Consider the following 25,460-nt stretch of genomic DNA (forward strand, 5'->3'; position numbering starts at 1 on the left):
GCAGAGGAAGAGTGTAGAGCTGAGATGGTGGAACTAAAATGTATCCTCCTAATGTCTTTTTGATTAGCTGAGTTTTCACAATAAAGACTTCAACAAAGACACGAGAAAAGAAGAGGAGAGACATGAATTTGAGAAAAAAGAAAAGTAACAGCTTCAGACCTTCATTTAAGGTCTTCCCAGGTGTTCATCTCTGCACTGGCTTATTTTACTTAATAATATATACTCACTTAACTCATTCACTGCCAGCCATTGGCAGTGAATGAGTTAAACCCATTGACTCATTCACTGCCATTGACGGCTATAGACGTCAATGGCAGTGAATGAGTTAAAAAATAACTGGGTAACACCTGAATAACACCAAATATAGTCGTATGAATAAAAAAAAGTACAGTACAGCCTTGAGTTATGTCTAGATGAACAATTCAAACTAAGCCAATATACAGAAGCAGCAACTGTAAACCATGTTGATTTGTTACACACAAATCAAAATGGTTTACAGTTGGTGTTTGCACTGATATGCTGTATTTGGTTTTCTGTGCATTATGGCCACACATCTCAACTTCGGTCCCAGACGTTTTGTGGTTTGTTCAGATGCAACTTTGCAAGCCTAAGCTGGGAAACACTTCTAAACAAGCCACTTCAGCTTTTTTCTAATTGTTTCCAAATGCATTTTAAAGTTTAAAATGCTACCTAAGGTCTGTAGTCTGGCAGTTGTATCTAAGATCATTGCTCCCTTCCTCAATGGGTTTGTCTTAACAAACTTGAATGCTCCAGACCAGCAAACTCCCAAAATTTCTGCTTTGTAGGTGGACTTACTTGCTGATAATCAATTATTCAAGTGTATTTAGTTAGCAGCACCTGGCTACTAAATACCCTCTTAATTCCTCCCTTTCATTTTTCCATGGTGCTGTGGTGTACTTGTGTATGCATGAAAACCCAATTTATAAAAAAGCGAGAGAGAAAAAGGTGTGTTTTCCCTTTTAAATGAGAGATGTAAATACATCATCTTAACTTATCTGCACTCTCAGTAAATCAGGTTATGGCACCGGTGATGCAAGGCCTGGTGCCATAAACTGATTTTGGAGGGAAAATTGAGATTTCATTATTGCAATCAAAGCAGAAATAACTCTGCAGGGATAAAATTTGTGACATAATGCTTTTATCCATGTTTCATCATTTCCATTCTAAGTACAATAGCTACTTTTATGACCCAGAGTAAATTACTACAAGGAAGCAGATAGAGGCTTGCCAACTGAACACATGGCTGCACATGGAGATATTGGGTAATGCATAAGTTGAACTTAATGCGACCTTCCTACAGCAGCAATACACTTTCTCTAAACACCACATTTCTGCCTTTCAGTCATGATTATAAGATGACATCTGCCTCACCTGAAGTTGAAAAACTGAACCGCTCAAGCCCTGATGAGAGCATGCTTACACTCATCCAATCAAACACGAACAAAGGCAAGATTTAACACAACCTCACTTATTAGAAGTTTTCTTGAACCTGATGGCTGATTTGGTACTCAATGCTCACCACCCTCTGCCAATGGTCAGTGCATTGCAATCTGGGAACCAATGAGTTCGTCATCTCACTCAACGTTTGGATACTAAAACCAATATTTCAGTGTTTTAGGTGTAGTCAGCAGATATCAAGGCCAAGACTTCACCTTCAGCTGACCATTCTTTGCTTATTAAAACAATCTGAGAAGCTCAGACCACAGCTTTCGGGTCATTTGGGAAATGTTATATTTCTTTACAGTGATTATTATTGACTTTGTAACAATTACCCTTCTTATGGTTTTTCCCTTGCAATGATATTAAGTACTTATTGACTAAATGGTAAATGGACTGGTACTTATGTAAGGCCTTCTGACTAAGTTTGAGCACTCAAAGTCTTACTGCAACGTATCTCATTATTACAACGGTTTTATTTATGTCTAAGTGCTTTGTCTAACTTTCACACGTTCACACTTTGATGGCGTGCATTAGGGGCAGCTCGGTATTCAGTATCTTGCTCGGGGGACACTTCGACATGTGGACTGGAGGATACTGATCCACCACCTGGGACACAGTCGCTCCTGAAAGAGTGAAATAGTTTTGTTGCTAGATAAATGAAAGCTAATATGTCCTTTACCTCAGTCTTTCCCCATCCATAACCACAGCAATAGGTGGGCTGCTGTGGTAATTTTTTAAAATAACACTATATGAGTTTCAGGGTATTTTTTTCTTTTTAATAAAAATATATTTTAAAAATGTAATTTTTTTTTCTCCAAGGACTAAGATTGGAGGGCTCCTCCTCTATTTTTGTCTGGTAAAGCCCAACACACCCTGATTCATGACGGCAGCCTAAACAAACCTCATTAAGATTTGGGCAATGGGGTTAAAAAGGAGAAAGAGGTTTGTGTGTGTGTGTGTGTGTGTGTGTGTGTGTGTGTGTGTGTGTGTGTGTGTGTGTGTGTGTGTGTGTGTGTGTGTGTGTGTGTGTGTGTGTGTGTGTGTTTTTTTCCTGGAGGTAGTCAGTGGAGTTTGAATGAGAATGAATGACAGAGCGTGAAAGAGAAAGAAAAAGAGTTTGTGTGCAGTGTTCTCTGCTGAGCTCCACAGAGGACCTATCATTACCAGATGTCTCAGTATTTTGCTTCCAGACGAATCCCTGCTCACCGCCTTTAATTCGACTCTGCCTCTTTCTCTTTCTATCTTCCCTTCTTTCTTCCTTTCTGTCTGCTCGCCCTCTTTTTCTCTCTCCTTCTTTTCCTTCCTCCCTTCTCCATTCCCAGCTGTTTTTGGAGCACACAAGCACGAAGGAAGTTCTCCACCAATTGTTTCGGTCCTGAGAGGAGCTCCGCAGTTGGACCCCTCCCCCTTTCTGTCTCACTCCCCTTTCCCTCCTGCTACTCTTTTCCTCTCTCACCCTCTCTCTCTCTCTCTCCCCTCCCCTTGTTATGACAGAGCACACCTGCTTGATCTTGGCTGCATGCGCTCCGAGTCCAATTACCCCATAGGCCCTCTCAGCCACTTCACAGTCTCATCCCCCTGCTCGACTGGATTTTGGGAGTCAAGCTCATCTCAACCACTCTCTTTGCCTAGCTTCCACTGAGAACAGGTAGGTTAATCTTTTAACTCTGATAAAGGATGAAAATCTGAGAATGAATGAGTGATCTTAGCTCAAGAACAACGACTTGGGCTTGACTGTGAACAGATTTGTTTAGTTTGAGAATAGTTTTGAGATAACTCTTCAGATTTTTGTATCATTTAATGTCTTGCTTACACATATAGGGATGAATTAGGAACATCTCTTTGTCCATTATATAAAACTGACATTATTTGCTGACGATGTTATTTTCTAAACATGTGTCTACATGTGAGGCAAAGTGGGTTTAAGTGTGCCTCCTTTCATACTTAATTTTGCATCTGTGTGCATGTGTGTGTTGTATATATTCCCGATTTGTTGCCAAGCCTTGTTCCCACAGCACTCTTGGCTTTGTGATGAGACTTTAATCATTCCCAGTCCAATCTCCATACAGCTCTGAAAGCAGCGACTAGGGAAGGGGGTGTGGTAGTGCTGTAGATACTAGTACCTCGCTCGTCTGCCAAAAAAGTATTATTTTTTCCCCGTATTTGATCTCCAAAGTATCCACCAGTGAGGACTGTGTGAAGTTCTCTCACTTTACAGTTTTAACTTGCATTTCTAATTTGTTGGTTTTTATGGCAGCTGACCAGAGAAGTGTTTGGCCACTTATTTGTTGACTGTTTAGATGTAACCCATATGTCAGGGGATTATTCAAATGTGTTGTATTTTTACATGGCAATAGAATCAGATTTGCAATGCTTATGGAAGGGTTTAAGAGAGGAAAAGGGAGAAAACTTGGACTTTCTTTCTCCTTAACTTGGTTAATTCTTTTTGTCATTATTTGCTAACGTCAGTGGAAAAGATTCTGATTTGTTGCATTCATTTTTCCCTCTCCCTCTCTCTTTCTCTCTTTGTTTAGCTTTCTTTTTCTCTCTTTTTTTCCTTTCCCTGTGGCGTATTGGCCAGTCTACAAGTAAATGAGTGGAGAAAAAAAGTTGAAACGACAACAATGAGGATTTCTTTGTGTTTATTCAGCCCATCACTGCATGTCAAGATGTTGATTGGAAAGGTTGTTGCTGGTGCTTCTCACACTTTCCATTTCAGTGACTCATTTCAGGCCATTTTAACCCCAATCCCTTATCTGTCTGCTCAGTGAACCTGTTTCCTTTCAGTACATACCTCCTCTGTCCGCCGTGGCATTTGCAACTGTGTTTTCACAGAAGCAGAGCAGCGCCCAAATTGCTAGGGGCAACTTAAAGTGAGAAGAGGAGATGAAAAAGGAGGAGATGAAAAAAACCCTCTACCTGGCAACACACAGCACCATTAATCCTGTAATGGTACAGCTTCCTCTATCAAAGAGGTCTGAAGACTTCCCGGCAAGCCACCACACAACTCTGAGCTAACTCATTACATCCTTTCTTTGCCAGCAGAGAAAAAAACTTAATAAGGCTCAGCTGCACTGAATGACACTGAATGGAATGGAGTAAAACTGGGGAAAACTTAGAAACAACACAGAAAGAAAAATGTCACTTAGAATAGAATCGAAGCCAAAAAGAGGCATACACATTGTGCTAAAATACACCCAGAGCAATAAAAGTACTCCTCCAGATCATAGTTTCTTGGGCTAAGCAGCTGTTTAATGTTTGAACCAGAAACCAGAAATACCAGATTTTAAACTAAAAGCTGGACGGCATTTTTTTCCATTTGGAATTCAATTGTTTGGGTCAAAAAAAGGAAAAGAACAATGGAACTTGAATGGACATCAGCCTTGAAGTATTTTCCCCCTGTGTGTGTTGGAATACCAGAAAGTTCCACATGTCAGTCCTTCAGGCCAAAGTTAAGGGGTCAGACAGAGAAAGAAAATACCAAAAGCTATGAGAGAAAGGCTTGGCAAGGAAGGAAGAGAGCACAAAATGGGAGGAGGAGATGGAAAGAGAAGAAAGGTGGAGAAGGTTGGGCAGTTTGTCCACGTCTGTACAGCACAGACGTTTGATAATGGGACTGAGGCTGATGGCAGGTTGACAGCTCTTCACATGGAACAGCTGAAATGTGGTTTAACCACTCACTGGCTTTCTCATACTTTGATTCCAAACACCAGGCAAGGTTTTAAGACCCAAGAAGTTCTTTCAGTTATATTTTTTAGTCTGAAACTTTTAGTTTCTCTATGAAGAAACTACTTTGAATCATAGTGGTGAAAAACCCTTGGGTTTTTCTTGGAGCCTAAAACATCCCATCATGCAGATATACACGGAAGGAAAGACTGATTTGGCTTTACTCATATTAATTTTAGAGAACTCGTTGGCACTGACATTGTTTGTTGGCAGTGCCTGTGCATATTTTCAGATGTTCATGTTCTCCCTCACAAAATCCCCCAAGTATGTATCAGAAATTCGTTGACTGTAACGACCACTGACTTGTTGGGTAACTGCTGAATTAAAAGTTCTCAGTAATTTTACCATAGTCATCAATCAAGCATATGTGTTTGTGCAATCATGTGGGAGGGGGAAACATATTCATTTGCTGATAGGTTAAAGGGGCCACATGTGTTTTAAATGTCCTGTGGCCTTGTAAATACCTTCCAGTGATTCATGGCCTGCAGACACTCTGCTAAGTCAGGAGCAGGCCTGTGGAGAGTTAAGAGGAGAGGAGCGAGGTAGCAGACAAGGGTCGAGAGTGGCAGTTAGCGTCTGCTTTATGGTGATTGGTTCATCATGGTTTGATTTGTTCAAATTAAAGCTCTGTGGTGTTTAAAGCTCGAATCTGTTTCTGTTCTGCTGTTGCACTTTGGTCGATCGAAAGTGACGAAGCATAGAAGGGAAAATTGCTTTACTCCCTCTTGCAGGCTCCGTTTCCTGTCTGGGATTCATTAGTAATGCTGAGGCCAGTTTTAGGGGAGAGTGGAGGGAGGGAAGGGAGATGAGACAAAAGTTGAAGACAGGAGAACTGACAAGGATGCCACCGCCACAGGAAATGTCAAACCCTTCCCCCCCTTTTTTTCATTAGTAGCCTGGACTGATGAATCCCAGGTTTCAGATACGTAAGAAAATATTGTTGAATGGTAACCTTATAGATTAAAGCTTTTCACAGTTGCCCGAGCTTTTCACATTGCTATACCTAGTTTGATTCTTTGGTCAATGCTTTGAGAAGCCTTTGATGATCACTGGAAGCCCTTTCAAAGTCTTTGGAAGTCATTAAACCATCAGTTGTCTCAGTGCAGTAAAATACGACGATTAAAAATTGCTACTACACCAGTATCTTGATCCAAGTGTGTTTTAAATCTCACTATAAAGCCAAACATATTTCTCAAGTTAGGTTCCAATGAATGGCTATATATCACTTCTGCACATGCTAATCTTTGTTTTACTGATGAGGACATTTTTTGCAGCACTGTTTCTCAAACATGCATTTGTTTTTAAAGTGCAAGTGTTTGCTTCATAGCTCAATAACAGGAAACCTTTTGTCTAGCAGCTTTTGCCAATTAGTTTCTGTCCACTTTTTGTCAACAAAGAATTTCTCATTGTCACCTTCCAAGCTGGCATACAGCCACACCATCAACAATATTCGTCATGTTCCTCGAATAAAGCCACTCTGACCTGAAAGATCAAGCAGGGAGGTTTGGAAGATGGTTTAATGCGGTTACTATTTGTTCACACTTTCATGTGCGTTTAATTTGAAATGTAATTTAGAGATTTTACAAACATTAAATCACTAAAAAAATATATTAAAGTTGGGTTTTTTTGTTTTTATTTTTAATAGAAATAAAAGATGTTTTCTGCATTTTAGGAACAAAATGATAAAATTTTCTAGTGTTATGTTTGTATCTCCAGCTTGGTGGTGTCCTCTGTAAAACTGGAAGTGATAAAGTGAATCACATTTATCCTGTAACAGAAAGTTGTATCTTCTTAGAGGGAATTAGAAATGCACACACTGGTGTGATCTGGGGTTTTGCAGGGTCAAGTCATGTTCCTGCATGCTGTTCAGGGCTGACAGCCCTTCGGGTTGTTTGAGAAGCCATATTTCAGATTTGCAGGCCAATCCTTCGGGGCCTGTAGATGCATCTGAGCAGACTGGTAATTAAGGAAGCAATGCCTGGGGTGCAGCAGGTTGAATTTTAACTTTTTCATTGTGTCTGTGGGTTTTTAGAGTAAACATTAAAGCTTACAGAAAGACTTTGGGTGACCAAAATTTTTAGTTACTAGTTACTAGTTTATAAATTTCTACACCTCTTGACCCAAAAACGCCTAACTTAATAATGCTAATACCACTTAAAGTTTATTCTGCAGCTATGATTCCAATTTCTTAGTTAACGTCCCAAAGAACAATCTCTGTCTGAAAAGCTTTTAGTTTTATTTTTCTTGGGTTTGTTTCAAATAATTTTACTCTCATCATCAGCAACTCCTAAATCTTAATATAAATCATGAAGTAGTAAGCAGTAAGCTTTGTGTTTGCAGTATTGCTGCAGCAGTTAAAGGCTAACAGAGCTCAGTTTGAGATTGCTCTCATCTCGTTCTTCCTTTTGCATGTCTGGCTTCCATTAAAAGATGCTGAAGTGTTTATGGACACCGTCTGACAGATTGATGGCAGGGAAACTGAAATTCTGCACCAGTGAACATGTTCATGTATATCTAGTTGTGTGTTTTTGGCCAGAGGTCAAAGCAGACAGATAAGGTTCAGTAGTCCTTGGTTATGTGTGCCCATTTCTGTTCTGTTCTGTTAAATAAACCTGGTTTTGCTGATTAATTTGAGTTTTCAGCCTCTGAAATGTGCCAGATGTAAGGAGTTTACAATATCAGTAGTTCACTGAAAAGATTGGCAAAGTGGCTTGAAATAGTTAAACTATAATGCTTTAGCAAATGAATTATCATGCAAAACAGGTCCATCCAATTTGACATAGATACTTTGTTATAGATACTGTGTCAACAGCACAACATGATGTTGGTTATAGTTATTTTGGTACCATATGATCTGGCATCCACTGGCTCATAATACTCATAATACTGGCCTACGAGTGCCTTACATCCCAAAATCCAACAAAATTAAAGAACACTGCATTCAGTTTCGTAGATGAGGTTTTTATTGGATTGAATTTTCTGCTTTGATTAGATATGAGAGCCTAACACAGCCAAGATTACGCAGCCCTTGGAAGACTGGAACAACTTGTCCTCTGGATCAGATGTTTGCTGAGACCAGAGCTTTTTCATTCAACACATTCAAGTAAAACAAATGCAACATGTTTTTAAAGCACAGAAAGTTGAATCTGGACATTAAACACATGATCATGTGACACAATTCCAGTTTCTAATTTCCAACCTATAGAATCAGCTGCTTTGTTTTGGGGGGAGGGGGGTTCTGGTTTTTGCACTTCATAGCAAAACAAGGAAAGTTAAGAGGCAGAAACGAACCTATCGAACTTGATTCCCCTCTGAATGGATGTGATTTCAAGCTTGGTCACACTGTATGCAAGCACTGTAACCGCTGGACTGAAGCTGTACAGTGTGTCAAATCGGTGGCTGTTTTGTGGACAGAGACTATAATTACTGCTCATGTTGAGAGTCACTTTGAGCCATGATCCCCATGACCCGACACAACCTTAACCAGGATTTGCACTACGTCAGCACTCACTGTCACTCCCATTCTCTTAAAAGCTTACAAAATAGTTTAAGCAACAAATCTAGTATTTTCATTGTGACATGCCTAATAATAGAATAGAAAAAGTACTACAGTACAAAAAACAACACAGGTACCTGTGTTAACACACATTAAAACAAACTTTTTGTTTCATCCACACTTGAGAAGACCTTAACATGAACCCAGTCACACAAAAAAAACCCCAATAAAATAAACATATGGGCCACTAACATCCTATGTGTGCTCAGAGGCCATATAAGCAACCTCGGAGTCACTTTTAACCCTGGCCAGCTGATGGTTTTTGTTAAGTTTCATCATCCTGGTCATGATGCTCAGGTCAAGGTCGGCTGCAGACCAGCAGCTCCAAAATTGTTTGTTAGCAGCTGTGGCTCAAAAGCGCCCTTCAATTATTGTGGCACCACGAGGGAAGGAGGAACGTTTGGCTTTAAGGTTGACAAGCAGATTGCTGGGTCTTTGAGACTCTGCATGCGTGTGTGTGTGTGTGTGTGTGTGTGTGTGTGTGTGTGTGTGTGTGTGTGTGTGTGTGTGTGTGTGTGTGTGTGTGTGTGTGTGTGGTTATCTTTAGAAATAGAAAAAAAAGGAAGTAGGATTCTCCCAGCGACTCCACTTGTACTGTAGATATAGACCCATACAGAAGATGAAGTGTTCGACAAGCAAACGATCATTAGATATGATATACAGCTGCAGCCATGAAATTTCTTGTCATGCATCTTCTTTGAATTACTGTAAAAACGCAAGCAGCTGTTAGCTAAAATGGTTATTAAAAAAAAGAAACAGGTGCAAAAAATATGAAACACGCTTAATGAAAAGGTAAAAATTAATGGAAAATGAGCCTGTAGAGGTAATCCAGGACTTCTTTGATGCTACATACTGGAACCAGAGTACTTGGTTCACCTCATGGACAGGACATTAACAGTTTTGCTGGCAGAATCACAGAACACATTAAATTTTGTGACCACACTATCTCCCCAAAAAGGATTTCATGTTGATTTATAAGATAAGATAAGATAAGATAAGATAAGATAAGATAACCTTTATTAGTCCCACACGTGGGAAATTTGTTTTGTCACAGCAGGAGTGGACAGTGCAAAAGTTATGAGGCAAAAATTAGAATACAATAAGAATAAATACAGTACACAACTGTACAGAATAGAATAAAATAAAATACTATATACAGTAGAATAAAATAAAATAAATATACAATAAGATAAAAATAGAATACAAATACAAATACTATATACAACTGAGTAAAAATACAACGATGACAGAAAGGATTATTGCACTTAGTATTATTGCATATGTATGGATGTGTGTGCTTGATCAGTTAAAGTCTTTATTATGGAGTCTGACAGCAGTGGGGAGGAAAGACCTGCGAAATCTCTCCGTCCCACACCGTGGGTGCCGCAGTCTCCCACTGAAGGAGCTGCTCAGTGCTGTCACAGTCTGCTGCATGGGGTGGGAGATGTTGTCCATCAGGGATGACAGCTTAGCCGCCGTTCTCCTGTCACTCATCACCTCCACTGGGTCCAGAGGGCATCCTAGAACAGAGCTGGCCCTTCGGATCACCCTGTTCAGTCTCTTCCTGTCCCCAGCAGAGATGCTGCCGCCCCAGCAGACCACGCCATAAAAGATAGCAGAAGCCACAACAGAGTCATAGAAGGTCTTCAGGAGTGGGCCCTCCACTCCAAACGACCTGAGTCTCCGCAGCAGGTACAGCCTGCTCTGCCCTTTCCTGTAGAGGGCGTCTGAGTTATGAGTCCAGTCCAGTCTATTGTTCAGATGAACACCAAGGTACCTGTAGCTGTCCACAGCCTCAATGTCCATACCTTGGATGTTCAGTGGTTGCAGTGGAGAATGCTTGTGCCTGCAGAAGTCTACCACCAGTTCCTTGGTTTTACTGGCGTTGATCTGGAGGTAGTTCAGCTGGCACCAGTCCACAAAGTCTTGGGTCAGACCTCTGTACTCCTTGTCGTCCCCATCAGTGATGAGGCCGACTATTGCAGAGTCATCAGAGAACTTCTGCAGGAAGCACTGGGTGGAATTGTGGGAGAAGTCTGCAGTGTAGATGGTGAAGAGGAACGGAGCCAGAACCGTTCCCTGTGGGGCCCCCGTACTGCAGACGACCCTGTCCGACACACAGCCCTGAGTCCTCACATACTGTGGTCGGTCGGTGAGGTAGTCCAGGATCCAGGTAGTGAGGTGATGGTCCACTCCAGAGTTCACCAGCTTGTCCTTTAGAACCGAGGGAAGAATAGTGTTGAAGGCACTGGAGAAATCAAAGAACATGATTCTCACAGTGCTTCCAGAGGTGAATGACGGCATCATCCGCTCCAATGCCAGGCTGGTAGGCAAACTGAAGTGGGTCCAGTGATGAGCTTATTAGGCGCCGAAGCTGAGCCAGGACCAACCGCTCCAGGGTCTTCATCAGGTGGGATGTCAGAGCCACCGGCCTGTAGCTGTTGAGGTCCTTGGGGCGTGAAGTCTTTGGCACTGGTACAACACAGGAGGTTTTCCAGAGCTGTGGGACTCTTCCCAACCTCAGGCTCAGGTTGAAGAGGTGCTCCATCACCCCACACAGTTGGTCCGTGCAGGACCTGACGACCCTCGAGCTGATGCCATCTGGACCCGCTGCCTTCTTGCCATTAATCCTCCTCAGTTCCCTCCTAACCTGGGTGGTTGAGAGAGACAGGCTGGAGCCTTGTGTTGAGTGTGTATTGGATGCTGCAGTTGGGGGTGGGGGGGAGTGAGCAGGGTGAATAGAGGAGGTGTGAAGTGTCTGAGGTGGAACAGCAGCAGTGGGGGTGGGTGAGTCTGCAGCCGATGTTGCAGACTGCCTCATGGCTGAATCAAATCTGTTGAAGAAATGATTCAGTTCATTTGCCCATCTCACATCTTTATGAACAATCCTTTGGTCATTGAAAGAAATGCCTAATGAAAAGATGAAGTCTTCATGTCTAGGGATAGGGTGGAGCTGAAGGTTAAGTTGAAAATGTAAGAGCTCATAGAGGAGGAAATTCAGAAACTCTGCCAAAGCACAACAGACAGCTGACCAGTGGGCAGGCTGGAGAAAGCAAATGTCTTGGCCCACTTGATGCTGCTCATGAAAACATCTCTTGACCCTCTGTAGTTTGCATATAGACCAAATCTGGGAATGGAGCATGCAGACATCTGCAGTATGTGCTGCAGAAAGCATACTCCCATCTAGATAGCAACAGGATCACCTTCTTTGATTTTCCAAGTGAATTTATCATGAGAAGATACAGGAAATGTCAGTAGACTATCTCAGCGGTCCCCAACCTTTTTTGCGCCACGGATCGGTTTATGCCCGACATTATTTTCACGGACCGGCCTTTAAGGTGTCGCGGATAAATACAACAAAATAAAACTAGTACCGGTACCGAAAAAAAGAAGATTTATTCATAACACACGTGAAAAGACCCAGGAAAACCGAGTTAACGATAAGAACGATAACAAAATAACGCTGAAAACCAATACAAACCCTGAAAAAAATACATTTCACACCTGAGCCTCAACTCTCGCGGCCCGGTACCAAACGACTCATGGACCGGTACCGATCCGAGGCCCGGGGGTTGGGGACCGCTGGACTATCTGACAGCCAGGACTCGGTGTGAGTTTGGGTAGTGCTCTGTATGAATTGGTGATACAGTATGAAAGAGACTATATTGTCTCCTGTTCCTGTTCACCTTATACACCTCATAATTTCAGCAAAGTTTGCAATACAACCTACAGAAATACTGACAATTCTGCAGTGGTTTGCTGTATTGGTGATACAGGAGGAGAAGCATGGAGCACTACTGGATGTTTTTTCTAGAGTGGACTGGGAGGTATCATCGTGTGAATATGAAAGGCTACGTGGGCCATGGTTATGCTGGGATAGGATATTGATGTGGTGTAGGTGTAAAAGTACCCAGGGATCCACATGGATTACACAAAGGCTCTATGTAAGAAGGGGATAAGTGGATGATTTTCTCTTACAGACTGAAACTTAGGTGCCAAAAGGACAGATAAAGGAAATCTTTCATTTCATTTCATTTGTATTGTATATCTCATTCTATAAATGTTTAAATGTTAAGCCTTCTCTAGTTCCAGCAGTAACAGTAGAAATGCAGACTTGACCATGGTCACAATAAGGCTGACACGTGGATTGTAACAATGTAAAAAAAAAAAAATTTAAAATATGAAAATGAAAATATATTATTTTATATGATTGTTATTTTTAACAGTATCTGTAAGGGAACCCTCAGTCGGATGACCCTCACTAATCTCTCTAAACTAAAGGTGTTTTTACTTCTACATTTCTTATTCTTTTTCTTATAAACTGAATTCTTTTGTCTGCTTTTGACTTATTGCAGCATTCAACAGCATCCAATTCAACAGAATTTGGTATTTTCTAAACTTATTTTCTAAACTAAAAGACTATATTCAAAGTGTATCCACCCAAAACCTTCTGTGTCATTTCAGGCTCCCTACTATCAGCACCATGAGGTCTGCCTGTCTCTCTCTGCTCCTGGTCACCGCCTGCTGGGCTCTGCCCTTTCGCCAGTCTGGCTTCTTAGACTTCATGATGGATGAGGGGTCAGGGGACCCTGTTACTCAGTCCCCATTGCCCCCCGTGATTGGAGGCCCTAAATGCCCCTTCAGATGCCAGTGCCACTTGCGTGTGATCCAGTGCTCTGACCTTGGTAAGGCAATACACTTCCCAGTGGTGGTTTATATGGTTGTGTAGACTTGTTTTCTAGCACTGATTAAACAATATGAGAATTATCCATGGTTAAAGTCCAAAATCTTTCAGTATATATAGACAAACAGAACTCCATCACCTGTAAAGATATGCTTTGCATGTTTCTTTTGGGTTTGCTTGAGCACAGCTAACATCTATTTTAAGGCCTAATTCCTAAACATTTGTGAGAAGAAATGTTTTCTTCATTCAGTCCTTCATGTGCAGTCCTGTTCTAGAATCAAAATGCCTGAGCTTGTTCCACTGTACCATTCATGGCATTACATTTTTTAACTCTTTTCCTCCTCAGACACCTACTAGGGGTAACCATAGCTTCTCTTTTCTGTCATATTTCAGGCCTGCTTCCTAAAAAAAGATTGGGTGTGCATCAGGTAGTGATGGTTATTTCTCCCTGTACAGTTCACTAGTGCCACCCTATTAGTTGCCAAACCACATCTTAATTTATATATAGAGGTGTGAAAACTCATCATTAAGGGTACTGGAGAGATCACCAAATGTTCTTTATGGGGGAAGGAGTTAAGAGCCTGAAAGAAGTCACTTGCTTTCCTCGCTCCACCCAAACCCAAAGGGTCATTGGAAGGGTGTATTGTGTTACTCATTCTTGCACAGTCCTCCAGAGAACTTGTTTTGATACATTAACTGCTTCCAGATGCTGCAAGTCTTATTTCATTTCTTGTAACAACAAGATTATCTTCTTTTTCTGGATAACAGCTTTTCTTTAATCGCAGCAGCGATTAAAGGTTAACCTGGACTTCATAAATATATTCTAGTACCGTAAATTAACCAAAAAGTGCTTCTATAAGTTTACATGGTTTATTTACCAAGGTTAGAACTACTATTAGTTGGGTTTTTCATTCATCACACTCACAACAATTTACTCAATAGTCATCTTCTTTGTTTGGACCTCATCTGCCATGTTTGTCTAATCTCATGTATGGTATACACAAAAGGTTCAGTCATCTTTCAGAATCCAACACACAAAAGTCCCTGACCTCATTTATATTTGGTTATTATGTAAAAGTGCTTGACTAGGCAGTTCGGTTTGACAATTCTTTGGCCCTGTTTTTGTTTGGAAAGTATGAGCTTCAAGAAGGAGCAGGACAGGGAGGAGTGTCACTAATGGAGGATACTAGGATGAGGAGTAGACAGACATCGCATAAACAAACAAAAGATGTTTCAGATTCTGGAAAAGAAGCATAAGGAGACAGGCAAACAAATACGAGCAGGCGACTCAAACGGTTAAGGGACAGACAGGCAGTCACAAACACAGACGGTCAGAGAGACCAGTTCCATTATGTCATTACTCCAAGAGGGGCCGTGAGCAGCAGCACTTTCCCCAAAGATGCAACTCTATTCTCCACTCTTGCATCAGCACTATTTTCCAGATCCCCCATCTGCTCCGCAGATCTGCTGGCACATCCACAATAGACATTCAAATGCTCAGATACACACACACACACACACAGGAATAAACATTGCATGTGTTTGGACACACACAAGTCTGGCCATAAAATGTCTGAAAGAACTCAGAGATTTGGATTTTTCTCAGTGAGGCTGATTGCTGCTGGCACGATGACAGTTAAAACATTCAGGGGAAAAACCGGTGTAAGGGTCAAAAGTTGCGATTATATCTGTAAGAAAGAGGTTTTGCTGACAGGCTGCAGAACAGCTTTTCTTTTTCCATTACAAGTAATAAAATGGCGCAATCCCCCATTAAACCTGTAAAGCTAATTGTCTTTTAAAAATATATGACGGTATAAAGTGAGCAACCTGGGCATCACACCCTTCTGAACAACCCAAAAAAGTCCCAAACTTCCCAAGAGCCATTTGGTTCTGTGACAACTCATCCTTCCCAGACACAGTTCCAGAAAACGACAGGAAATTTCATAAATAGTGTCATTAATTCTTTGTAAGGCTCCAAATTAGTCCAGTCTACTCCAAAGCAATCATGCACTTGAGATTGTAATCACTCTGATATAAAACTGAGTGATTAGTGAAGTGAGGACAAAACTCGAAGCCCAGTTTTTTCTTGCTCATTTCCCAATTGCTAACAGATGAAAAACAAGAAGTGAAACATTCAGTTAATTTATGCTGTAATTTTAAACATTTTTTAACATTAGACTTTTGCTATTGTGTAATGAGGCGTTTTTCTTTCAAGCTTTGCTTTCGCAGTACATTTGACAGCTTGGCTACAGTTCATTAACCACATGAGGTTAACTTAAAGTCTCCAGTCACACAGGCTTAGAGAACGATCAGAGACCCTCCGGTAACCACCTGCTTCTAGGGGGAAATGTTTATTCCCAAGCTAGTTGACCAAAACTTCCTTGTTTTGGTCGCTAGCGTATTGGTGCTCTCATAGTATGAATGGAGGTAATAAAGTTGCCTACTGGCCAGCTACTGTCCAAGCTGTAGTGAAACTGTGAAAACTAACCAGAAATGAAGACCGTTTGCCTTCAAAGTTAAACCTGCAACTTTTGAAATGTTTTGGCTGCAGTGCCGAGGCTCAGATTTTATTTTTAAGGCAGCTAGGCAGCGAGTATTTGCAGAACAACATGAAAAACTACAGACAACCACGCCAACTCATTTCACCCACGAGAAAGCCAGCAACCTTCAGGAATCACTACTAACCAGTCCAGGGATACAGATTTGTCCCTAGCAACCAGTGATTGTATCACATACAGGGCAGACAGCTCTCCAACATAGCGTGCATGACATCACATGGAGAACATTAATTAAGCCAAACTTCGTGTCCAGAAAACAACGCATTTGTTGGGCCTTATGGAGTTCATATTCAGGTCATTTATGGCTCAACTACTTTGAATCACATCAGATTGCATGATCATTGCACAACGCCCTTTATCTTGAATGTTTTTGAGTTTCTTGCGAGATTTTTTTCCACACATGAGATGTCAAATCATTATTCACACTCAAATAGAAAACATTCCTTTTTAGCCAAGTTTTAAGTTAAATGTTTTGAAGGGGTGGTTTTTAATTAATTTGACACTCTTATTATAAAAAATGAATCTGCAGATGAAACATGCCGTCATAAAACCATGTATTTTGTTGGATAGTCAGCACCACATGTTCCACCCATTTTTCTTCTAAACCTCCGGTTACATGGAGTACTTATTAAGCTGTATTTGTCACCAGATAGTTGACTGTAAATTGTAATAAATAGTGTCTAGCTGAGGCAGATGACAGATGTTGGAAACTAGGTTAAGGCCATATTTTTCAGCAGTTGTCATTTGCCTGACATATTAATATATATGGCGTATTTTTTGCTTCTATTAGAAACCACAAACACATCCTTTTGAAAGTTTTTCCAGCTGGCTTTCTACAAAATTGTTGCTTTTACAATAGAGGCATCAAAAAATGAGTTTTAGGCCCGTGGAAGCAGAGATGTTCTGACTTTTTAGAAAAGAATAATAAAAGGTGTGTGTGTAAGACTAGAGCTATACAGTGCAGTGATGTAATGATGACCACAAACTGCTGTGTTAATGTGTCATGCACTGCCAAGTTGGAAAAGCTGACAGAAAAACAAACCAGCAGGAAATAATGTTTGGGTGAGCCAAACAGAAGTAGTCACAAGTTATTGAGCCAAAATTTGTCAAGACATACGTATGGAGTGGAGAAACAGAGTGTAACCTTTTTTGTTAAACAGTTTATTCTACGCCTCTTCCTCTCAAATGTAAACTGCCCATTAGGAATCTCGCCGTATGTTTTTTTGTATCACCACAGAAGCATAAAAATCTCCTAGATGTCTTCATTCAACTTTTTTGAAAACTTGTCTTTCACATCAGATGCCTTTTTTTTAATTTGCTCATGACGTGCCGCGCTAAAGTCCAAGCAAAAGGATCTCATGTGACCTCAGTGTCCAGGTATGCAGTTGCATTAATGCCAAAGGAAATTTGTTTCAAGGTCCATTTCCACCATGTGTGCCTCGCAGCACATCAAATAGTTTTTCTGTCCCTTTGGAATGTCTGTTCTTAAGATCTTAAAGTCAAAGCACCATCCTGTACTGTTAGATATTCCCAAGCCAGTATGCAACAGACATCATGGAGAGGCTTTATTCAGTAACACTGCAAGGCAGACAAACACACAACAGTTATCACATGTGGATTTGTAAGTTTAAAGGACCTAAAAATTAAATGTGTGAAATTGTGAAAAATTTGTTTTTCTTGGCTGTTCAAATTAAAAACAAATCATCAAATCAGCTACACCTGTTTTTGTTTATTGCTTTGAAAAATCGAAATCATCGATTCATCCACACTATCAAAAAAAACTGAGTGATGCTCAAAAAAACATGTTTTTCAGTATCAATCTGATTATTTTTATGGGATGGTTTAAAAATCCACACATGTTAGCTGACAAAAAAAAAATCCTCCTTCCCAGGATGAAGACCAGTAACTCAAGACATCACATTCAAACATCTGTGTCCAAACTGTCTTTCCTGCAGCTCATGCTGAGCACACATTGCCTCTGGCAACAGCACAAAGTTCCACAAATACACACTACACATTTTCACACAGTCGGACAAAGGCGGACAGAAACCAGGGAAGAATAGCGGGTAATCGTTTTGTATCCATTTCCTCTTGGGGTCAGAGTGTGGTTAACCTCTCAGCACCTGAACCACCACTGTCACCGCCTTACTTCAAACTCCACCATCCATCATTCCGATGGATTTATTGCACTTGTATGCTGCTGACTGTCATAACCACACATGCAGTTAATCAGGTTCTTATTGAAATCGCCTCCTTTAGGCCTGAAGGCTGTCCCTGAGGATATTCCAGATGACACCACCCTGCTGGACCTGCAGAACAACAAGATCACTGAGATCAAGGAAAATGACTTCAAGAACCTTAAAGGACTACACGTAAGAGATCATTCGCTTTCACAGGGTCGCGTGCCCATGAACCATTTGTTATTCCCAACATTATATAATGTCTGAAGTTATGTAACTATAAAACTCACCACAGCTGTCTTTCAACATAAAACTTGATTATCCACACTGGGAAACATCTTGTCCATCCATCCATCCATTCGCTTCCGCTTATCCTTTTCTGGGGCGCTGGAGCCTATCCCAGCTGTCATAGGGCGAGAGGCGGGGTGCACCCTGGACAGGTCGTCAGTCTGTCGCAGGGCTAACACACAGAGACAGACAACCATTCGCACTCACGTTCACTCCCACATTCACACCTATGGGCAATTTGGATTAATCAATTAACCTAACCCCACAAATTGCATGTCTTTGGACAGTGGGAGGAAGCTGGAGTCTTGTATTAAATCAATTTTTTGATGTTGGATAGATCCTCCACCTCCATAAAGCACCACCTCCATTTCCCTATACAAATAGTAAATACCACGACTGCCCCTCTCACAGTCCCCCAGTCCATGGAAAGCATTATCCCTATAGGCCTCACAGCCTTACACCTCTGAACTCTCGTAGCTTTCCTTCTCGCAATAAATGCCTCAGTCTGACAGCCAGAGCTGTTTCCAATGTAATGTAACTGGCCTCACAAGGGGATTGGTCCACATACCACATATTGCTTCATGTCTGCTCCAAGAGAGGGCAACAGCAGGAGTGAGATTCCTCTGAAAATGCATTAGTAATAACACCCACCACCACAACATCTGCTGGGTTCAAAATATCTTTTGTTTTTGTTGCGGTTTTATTCGGAAAGTACGATTTCTTTCACAGTCCTATGGTGCATATAGCCATGAAACTTTCTCAGTGGAAAAACTAGAAGCCACCAAGATGTAAAGTTTCAAATAAATGTTCAAATTCCATATAAATAAATATCAAACAGTGATCTGGATGTGAAACGCTGCTGCTGTATTTTCTAGACTGAAATGTTGCTGTTAATGCCTTGAACTCATCATTTCATGCATTTTTAATTAACTTTAACACTGTTATAGACACTAGGCAGCAATAAAAACATTTTACAGTCAAGAATATCATATTATTTCCCTTGTATTCCCTCTTACAGGCTCTGATCCTCGTGAACAACAAACTCACTATCATCCACCCCAAGGCCTTCAGCCCTCTGACCAAGCTGCAGCGCCTGTACCTGTCAAAGAACTTGCTAAAGGAAATGCCGGCTAACATGCCAAAGAGCCTGCAGGAGCTTCGCATCCATGAGAATGAGATCACCAAGATTAAAAAGGCCTCTTTCCAGGGCATGTCCCATGTCATCGTCATGGGTATAAAAATTTACTGATATAGTTACCACATTATATTTATACATATTCTTTTGCTCTTCCCTCAAGTAATTACATACAGAGGAATAGCTAGCAGGTCTGATTTACATTTTAAAAGAAGCAAACTTGCTCATGTAAACACACCGAGTATGCAGCTGGTGGCTTGACGGCCTCTGGGAAGGTTGATTTAATGTTTTGTGTGTGACCTGTTAATGTATTCTCTATTGTGTCTTAAAATACAACCCCCACTTCCTTTGCAGAAATGTACAGTTTACAAATCAAATGTGCATATTTGGGCAATGAGCTGTACTGCTGTTTATCCATCTAGATTGTTTTGCTATGAGTTGATCCAAATTTTGGAGATAGTGTCTCTGTTCTTCTGAATATTCTCTGCAGAAGGATCTGTGCTTTTCCCTTGGCTCGGTTCTAATGTTAGCTGATTGCACGCTTGTGCAAATTTCATACATGAAATCGCAAAGTTGTTCAGCATAGTGAAGCCTACAAGCAAGATAAGGCAGAGCCAAATGTAACAAAACTCCCTGCGTTCTCCTAAAATACCAACACATCTTCCCAATTTGGTGTGACACTTTCCCAATCATATATGTAGAAAATGATGAGCTTACAGTTTTTATAGCTTAGAATTTGGTGTTTAGGTTCAATTATCAATTCTTCTGCTGTAATAATAACAATATCAAACTTAAGTTGTTTGATTAAAATGTACTGGAACACTAAAAGGCAGGAGTTGTTTATCTTCACTATATTTGCAAGATTAAAGAGGTTTTCACTACTGAAATCTCCAAATCTGGGCAACTAACAACAAAACTTGCTGTGAATTGTCCCATTATTTTCCTCCTCACTTTGATAACTCATATCTAACTCTTAAAATTCCCTGTCCCACAAATAAAGTATCATTGTGTCACTGATTAAACTAAAGCCAGCGTGTGGATTCAATCAGCTGAAATACAGTGAAAGTGGTATGAGAATGATGCTCCGTCTGTGACAAACCAGGAAATCTGGCATGGAGAAAGATGACTGTGCAAACAGAATTATTTCATTAGTCAGCCCTCGTTGTTCCCGTAACACATCCAGGGAGGAACTAATTTGGGATCCATTTCTCTTTTTTCGTCATGTGTCCTCAATTCCATCTTTTTTTTCAGAGCTTGGATCCAATCCTCTGAAAACTGCAGGAATTGAGGCCGGTGCTTTTGCTGACCTGAAAAGGGTGTCTTACATTCGCATTGCAGACACTAACATCACAGAGGTCCCCAAAGGTATTGTTCTCATCTATTACCACAAATAACTCCTAAAAGAAGATTTGTGCATGCGACTGGATTTTAGTTTACAGTGAAACACTTGGTTTAGTGTAAAAAGAAAAGAAAGAAGGAATACTGCATATTCCTAGACTAGAAATATCCTCTTCTTGCTTTTTTTCCCTCACAGAAGATTGAAGAAGTCATAGAAGTTGCTACCTCTTAATACCACTTGGTTTTTGATGTGGATCTATTGTCTTGTGGGTTCGCAGGTCTGCCCAGCTCTCTCTCTGAGCTTCACCTGGACGGAAACAAAATCACCAAGCTGACAGCTGACAGGCTCAAAGGCCTAAATAACCTGGCAAAGTAATATGCATATGTTTATCATTTTAAACTGTGATTTCCTTTGCATTTTGAGCTTTAAAGTGAGTGCAGGTGGGACCACTTCAATGCAGTATTAACCACTTGCAACTACATGGCCGTGAGTAGTTGTAGTAGTTGTAGATTTAATGCTTTATGCTTAGAAAAAAGGAGAAAAACTTGACTATCCAGAGTCTGGAATTTTAAAAAAAAATGCAGATGCCCAAATGGATTTAAGAGTAGAGCACTGGCACATATTTACGTGTAAGAGGGAAAAAGTTTATTATGGGGTTTGTAATTGAATGATAATTAAGCTGAGGGTGCCTGCAGTCGCTTGCAGACAGGCTGGAGTGCAGTCAGAAGGGAGCCGAGTGAGTGGGGCACTCACTCTCCTATGGTTTGGAGTTGGTTGAGTTTTGCAGAGCTAGGTTTTTCTGCAGTACATAAAGAAGAACAGTCTGGGGAGGTTCACTGGAGACTGAAGTAAGCCTCTTAAGACACGCACTTTTTTCCATTAATCCTAGGTCATCTGAATTTGTCAGCTTCAGCTCTGAATGTGCACATTTTGTCACATTTCTCTGCAGTCACTTTTGCATCATTGCTGCTCCCTTTAGGCAGCTTTTTTCTGATTGGTTGCCACTCAAAAAGGTTTGGACAGCTGGTGGGCATGGCTCCTATGAGTGCAGCTCTATTCCTGACATGAGTACTACATCAAGAATATCTGCTATCCCTGATATCATACAGAGCTACCAGACATTTGTACAGCAGGCTGAAGTCTAAGCTTGTGGCTCATAATTTATGATAATGTACCTTTCTGAATGAGTTACCTTTTCGAATTGTGTTTCCACTCTTTGGTTTGGCTTGTTGACCTGGAAAACTAGCTGCAGTGTTACTGTTTAAGCAATTTTCTGTCTGGAAAACCCTAAAGCCTAAACAGTGGTTTCTGGATAATCAAAATAAATGGTTTGCTCATAAATTTGACTAGAACGTGTTTATAAGATCACTGCTCAGATTATGCCAGGGATGGCATACCAAACCAGAACAAAGAACACTTTGATGCAGAAGTTGAGGGAAGAGGAGCATAAGATGCTTTTTGTTTTCCATTCTCTCATAATGAAGTAATTGAGTGGGAGATTCTGGGCTCTGCAGCAGGTGTGGATATTTTCCTGCATGCGCATTTCCTCTGGTAAATCTCTCTCACTTCCTTTCAGCTCATTTTATTAGCTATTGAGGACTTTGGAGTGAATGTCACTGGCTTAGTTTGCAATGTACTACTTTTTTCTACTTCCTGATTTTTCTTGCAGGCTGGGTCTGAGCTACAATCAGATCAGCTCTGTGGAAAACGGCACATTGGCTAACGCACCCCACCTGCGAGAGCTGCACCTTGACAACAATGCTCTGACCAGCGTGCCTCCTGGCCTGCCCGACCATAAGTACATCCAGGTACATACTCATCTGATTAACGTTAGGATTATGGCACTTTTCCAGTTTTCAATACACATCTTAATCAAAGGAAGGTTGTTATTGCAACCACTTATTTCCAGCACTGTAGTTATGTTTCTCATTCTCTTATGGTTTGATCACACACAGCTCCTTTTCTCTGATGTAAACCATGCTGAAAAAGTTTACTTTGCTGCGTTTTTTCATTTGGGTTGTTTAGGTTAACAATGCTCGATTACAAGTCAGCCAAGGCTTTCATAACTCAAGTCATATGGATTCATTTTTTGTTTGTTTATTGACTGTTGGTAGCTTACACTGATACAATCTGATCTGGAAAGTAGGGGGAAAGTAGACGGGCCATTTAACGTTTAGTTTGGCACTTTGATATCTCAAATGTGGAACTACTGCTTCAATCTTATCTCAGAAGGCTCCTTCATTTAAGGTAATTCCCTGAATTTCTCAATAGATCAAAACGTATTAGATTACAAACTACCTTTTTCTGTGAATGTTGTCAAGAGCAAACATCCCAGACTTTTGGAAGAAATGAACCAGGTTGTTGATATAACTTTCAAAATTTGCAAACTATGCACAGTCTGCACAAATCCTTTACTTCCAGCACAGATTGGGACACTTCCATTCTCTGAGTCAAAAAGGATATTGTGTGATTCATCTGCAATTCCTGTTCCCAGACATCCCACGCAAGTCTGTGGAAAGCCCAAAGTGGCATGGCAATAATTAAATGACGATCAGATACAGTATGAGAAGGAGAAACTTGCAGAGGCAGCAGCAACTGTAAGCATGCTGGAGCACATTAAATAGCACACCCTCTATGAGATTTACCAATAGAATGAGCAGAAATGTATCAGCCGATGTGGACTGATAGAAGTTGCATAACACAAGGTTTTATTGCAACTGTAAGAATATCTACACTGCGATATTTAGGGTGTTTTTTTACATTAAAAAAAACAAAGAAAGGTGGACAACAATATTGTTTTTAGTGAAACCAGATGTTTAGAAAAGGTGCCACATACAAAGAAATTATTTATAGAAGTCTCTTTCATGCTTTTTGTTCTGTCTTTTGACTTTTCCATTGTATATGATGACATATTTAGCAGGGTGACTCTGAAGTCTGTAATTAACATTATAATGTTATGCCACTTTCCCGCCTTTGCTCCTAGAGCCTAGCAGCTTTGTCATTTTCCTGAGTTCTCCATATTTTTTACACACCACTTGATTAGCATGTATGCAGTCCTTTTCTCCACTGTTTTTAGTTAAACATTCTGAAGAGAGGAGGGAAAAAAGCCTAGCTTGGTTGTTGCTATCATTCATTTTGAGACATATTATTTTCCTCTTAATCTGCTTTATTCTGGAAAAGCCAAATTATTGCCATGCACGTTCGGTGACCGAATGTTGTTATTATTTTAATCCCTGCTCTAGGTGGTCTACCTTCATGCCAACAAGATTGCTGCTGTGGGAACAGAGGACTTCTGTCCTCCCGGCTTCAACACCAAGAAGGCCATGTACTCTGGCATCAGCCTGTTCAGCAACCCCGTGCCTTACTGGGAAGTTCAGCCAGTCACCTTCCGCTGTGTCTTTGACCGCTCCGCTATCCAGCTCGGCAACTACAGGAAGAAGTAGAGCGTCCTACATGCCACTGCAAGGAAGTGTGTGTTTGTAAATGAGTGTGTGAGAGTTTTGTATGTGTGAGTGTTTGACAACAGCCCCACAACACTGACTCCCTACCAACACTGCCTTTCCACAAATGATGATACAGTTAATTCGCATACTCATTTCAAAACTCTGTGGACCTCAAACACAACGTATCAGATTCAATATTCAGCTTCAAGGTTTGTGCAACGATAGTACCCACAGCTTACTGCAACTACTAGCACACTACAGTGACGCTTTCGTGCACAGGGCACATCATTCACGGGACCAGTTACGCAAGCATTAATATTGCATATATGTTCACATAAGTGCTGTAACATATTAATGTGTATAATATGTGCAATTTATTCAGTGGACAACAAATTAAAAGATGAACCCAAACCAAAAAAAAAACCCCAACAACAACAAAAAAATCTCACTCAGTGGAAATCTCAATTTAATCGCCTTTTAGACCTGTAGCATTGTATGAATTAGCTGGCCTGTAGAGCAGGCAGCAATGGGTTAACTTGTGTTTTACCCTTTAACAACCGGTATACTAGAATGTAGTAGATATTGCCTGTGTACTAGGAATAGACTTCAAAGTGTAATATTACCAAGCTGCATTTCAAGAACACAGAGTGTCTATTTGAATTGTTCTCAATCCAAGTAGAGATAAAAGCAGCAGTGATTTCATTTGCTTTGTGATATCTTGTGCTTCCTTCCATGTTGTTTTAGCTCTGGATCTTTTTATATATTTTCTCCATCACATTCCATCTCCTGTTGTGTTCCAAGTGTGTGCTTCCCATAAAACAAGGTGAAAATAGCTTGTTAAATGTAGAATAAATCATATATGTTTTAAACAGAAGCCATGCCCAAAGATTTATATGCATGCTCTTAATTTTTCCTTTCAACTTGAACCTGATGCTTTCTTTATTGTCGTGTTAATGCGTGTATGTATCTACTTCATGTTTACCTTCCCTTTATTTTTATTTTTTATTCTTTTTGTTGGAAGTTGGAGGGTCTATGTAGACTGACATGCCAGCAGCAACCATGTTGGTGTGAATGTTGTATGTATAGATGC

At 40.7% G+C, this 25,460-nt stretch overlaps 1 protein-coding gene across 1 annotated transcript; it reads left to right on the plus strand.

Moving 5' to 3' along the window:
• Positions 1-2,903: 2,903 nt before the first annotated feature.
• dcn (decorin) lies at positions 2,904-24,793 on the plus strand. Its single transcript, XM_080888046.1, has 8 exons — positions 2,904-3,109; positions 13,208-13,428; positions 18,245-18,357; positions 19,472-19,685; positions 20,840-20,953; positions 21,205-21,298; positions 22,597-22,735; positions 24,170-24,793. Exons 2-8 carry the CDS (start codon positions 13,227-13,229, stop codon positions 24,368-24,370), a joined length of 1,077 nt encoding a protein of 358 aa, XP_080744172.1. The 5' UTR covers positions 2,904-3,109; positions 13,208-13,226; the 3' UTR covers positions 24,371-24,793.
• Positions 24,794-25,460: the final 667 nt, after the last annotated feature.

The sequence above is a fragment of the Rhamphochromis sp. 'chilingali' genome, assembly GCF_963969265.1.
Source record: "Rhamphochromis sp. 'chilingali' genome assembly, chromosome: 7".
NCBI lineage: Eukaryota > Metazoa > Chordata > Actinopteri > Cichliformes > Cichlidae > Rhamphochromis > Rhamphochromis sp. 'chilingali'.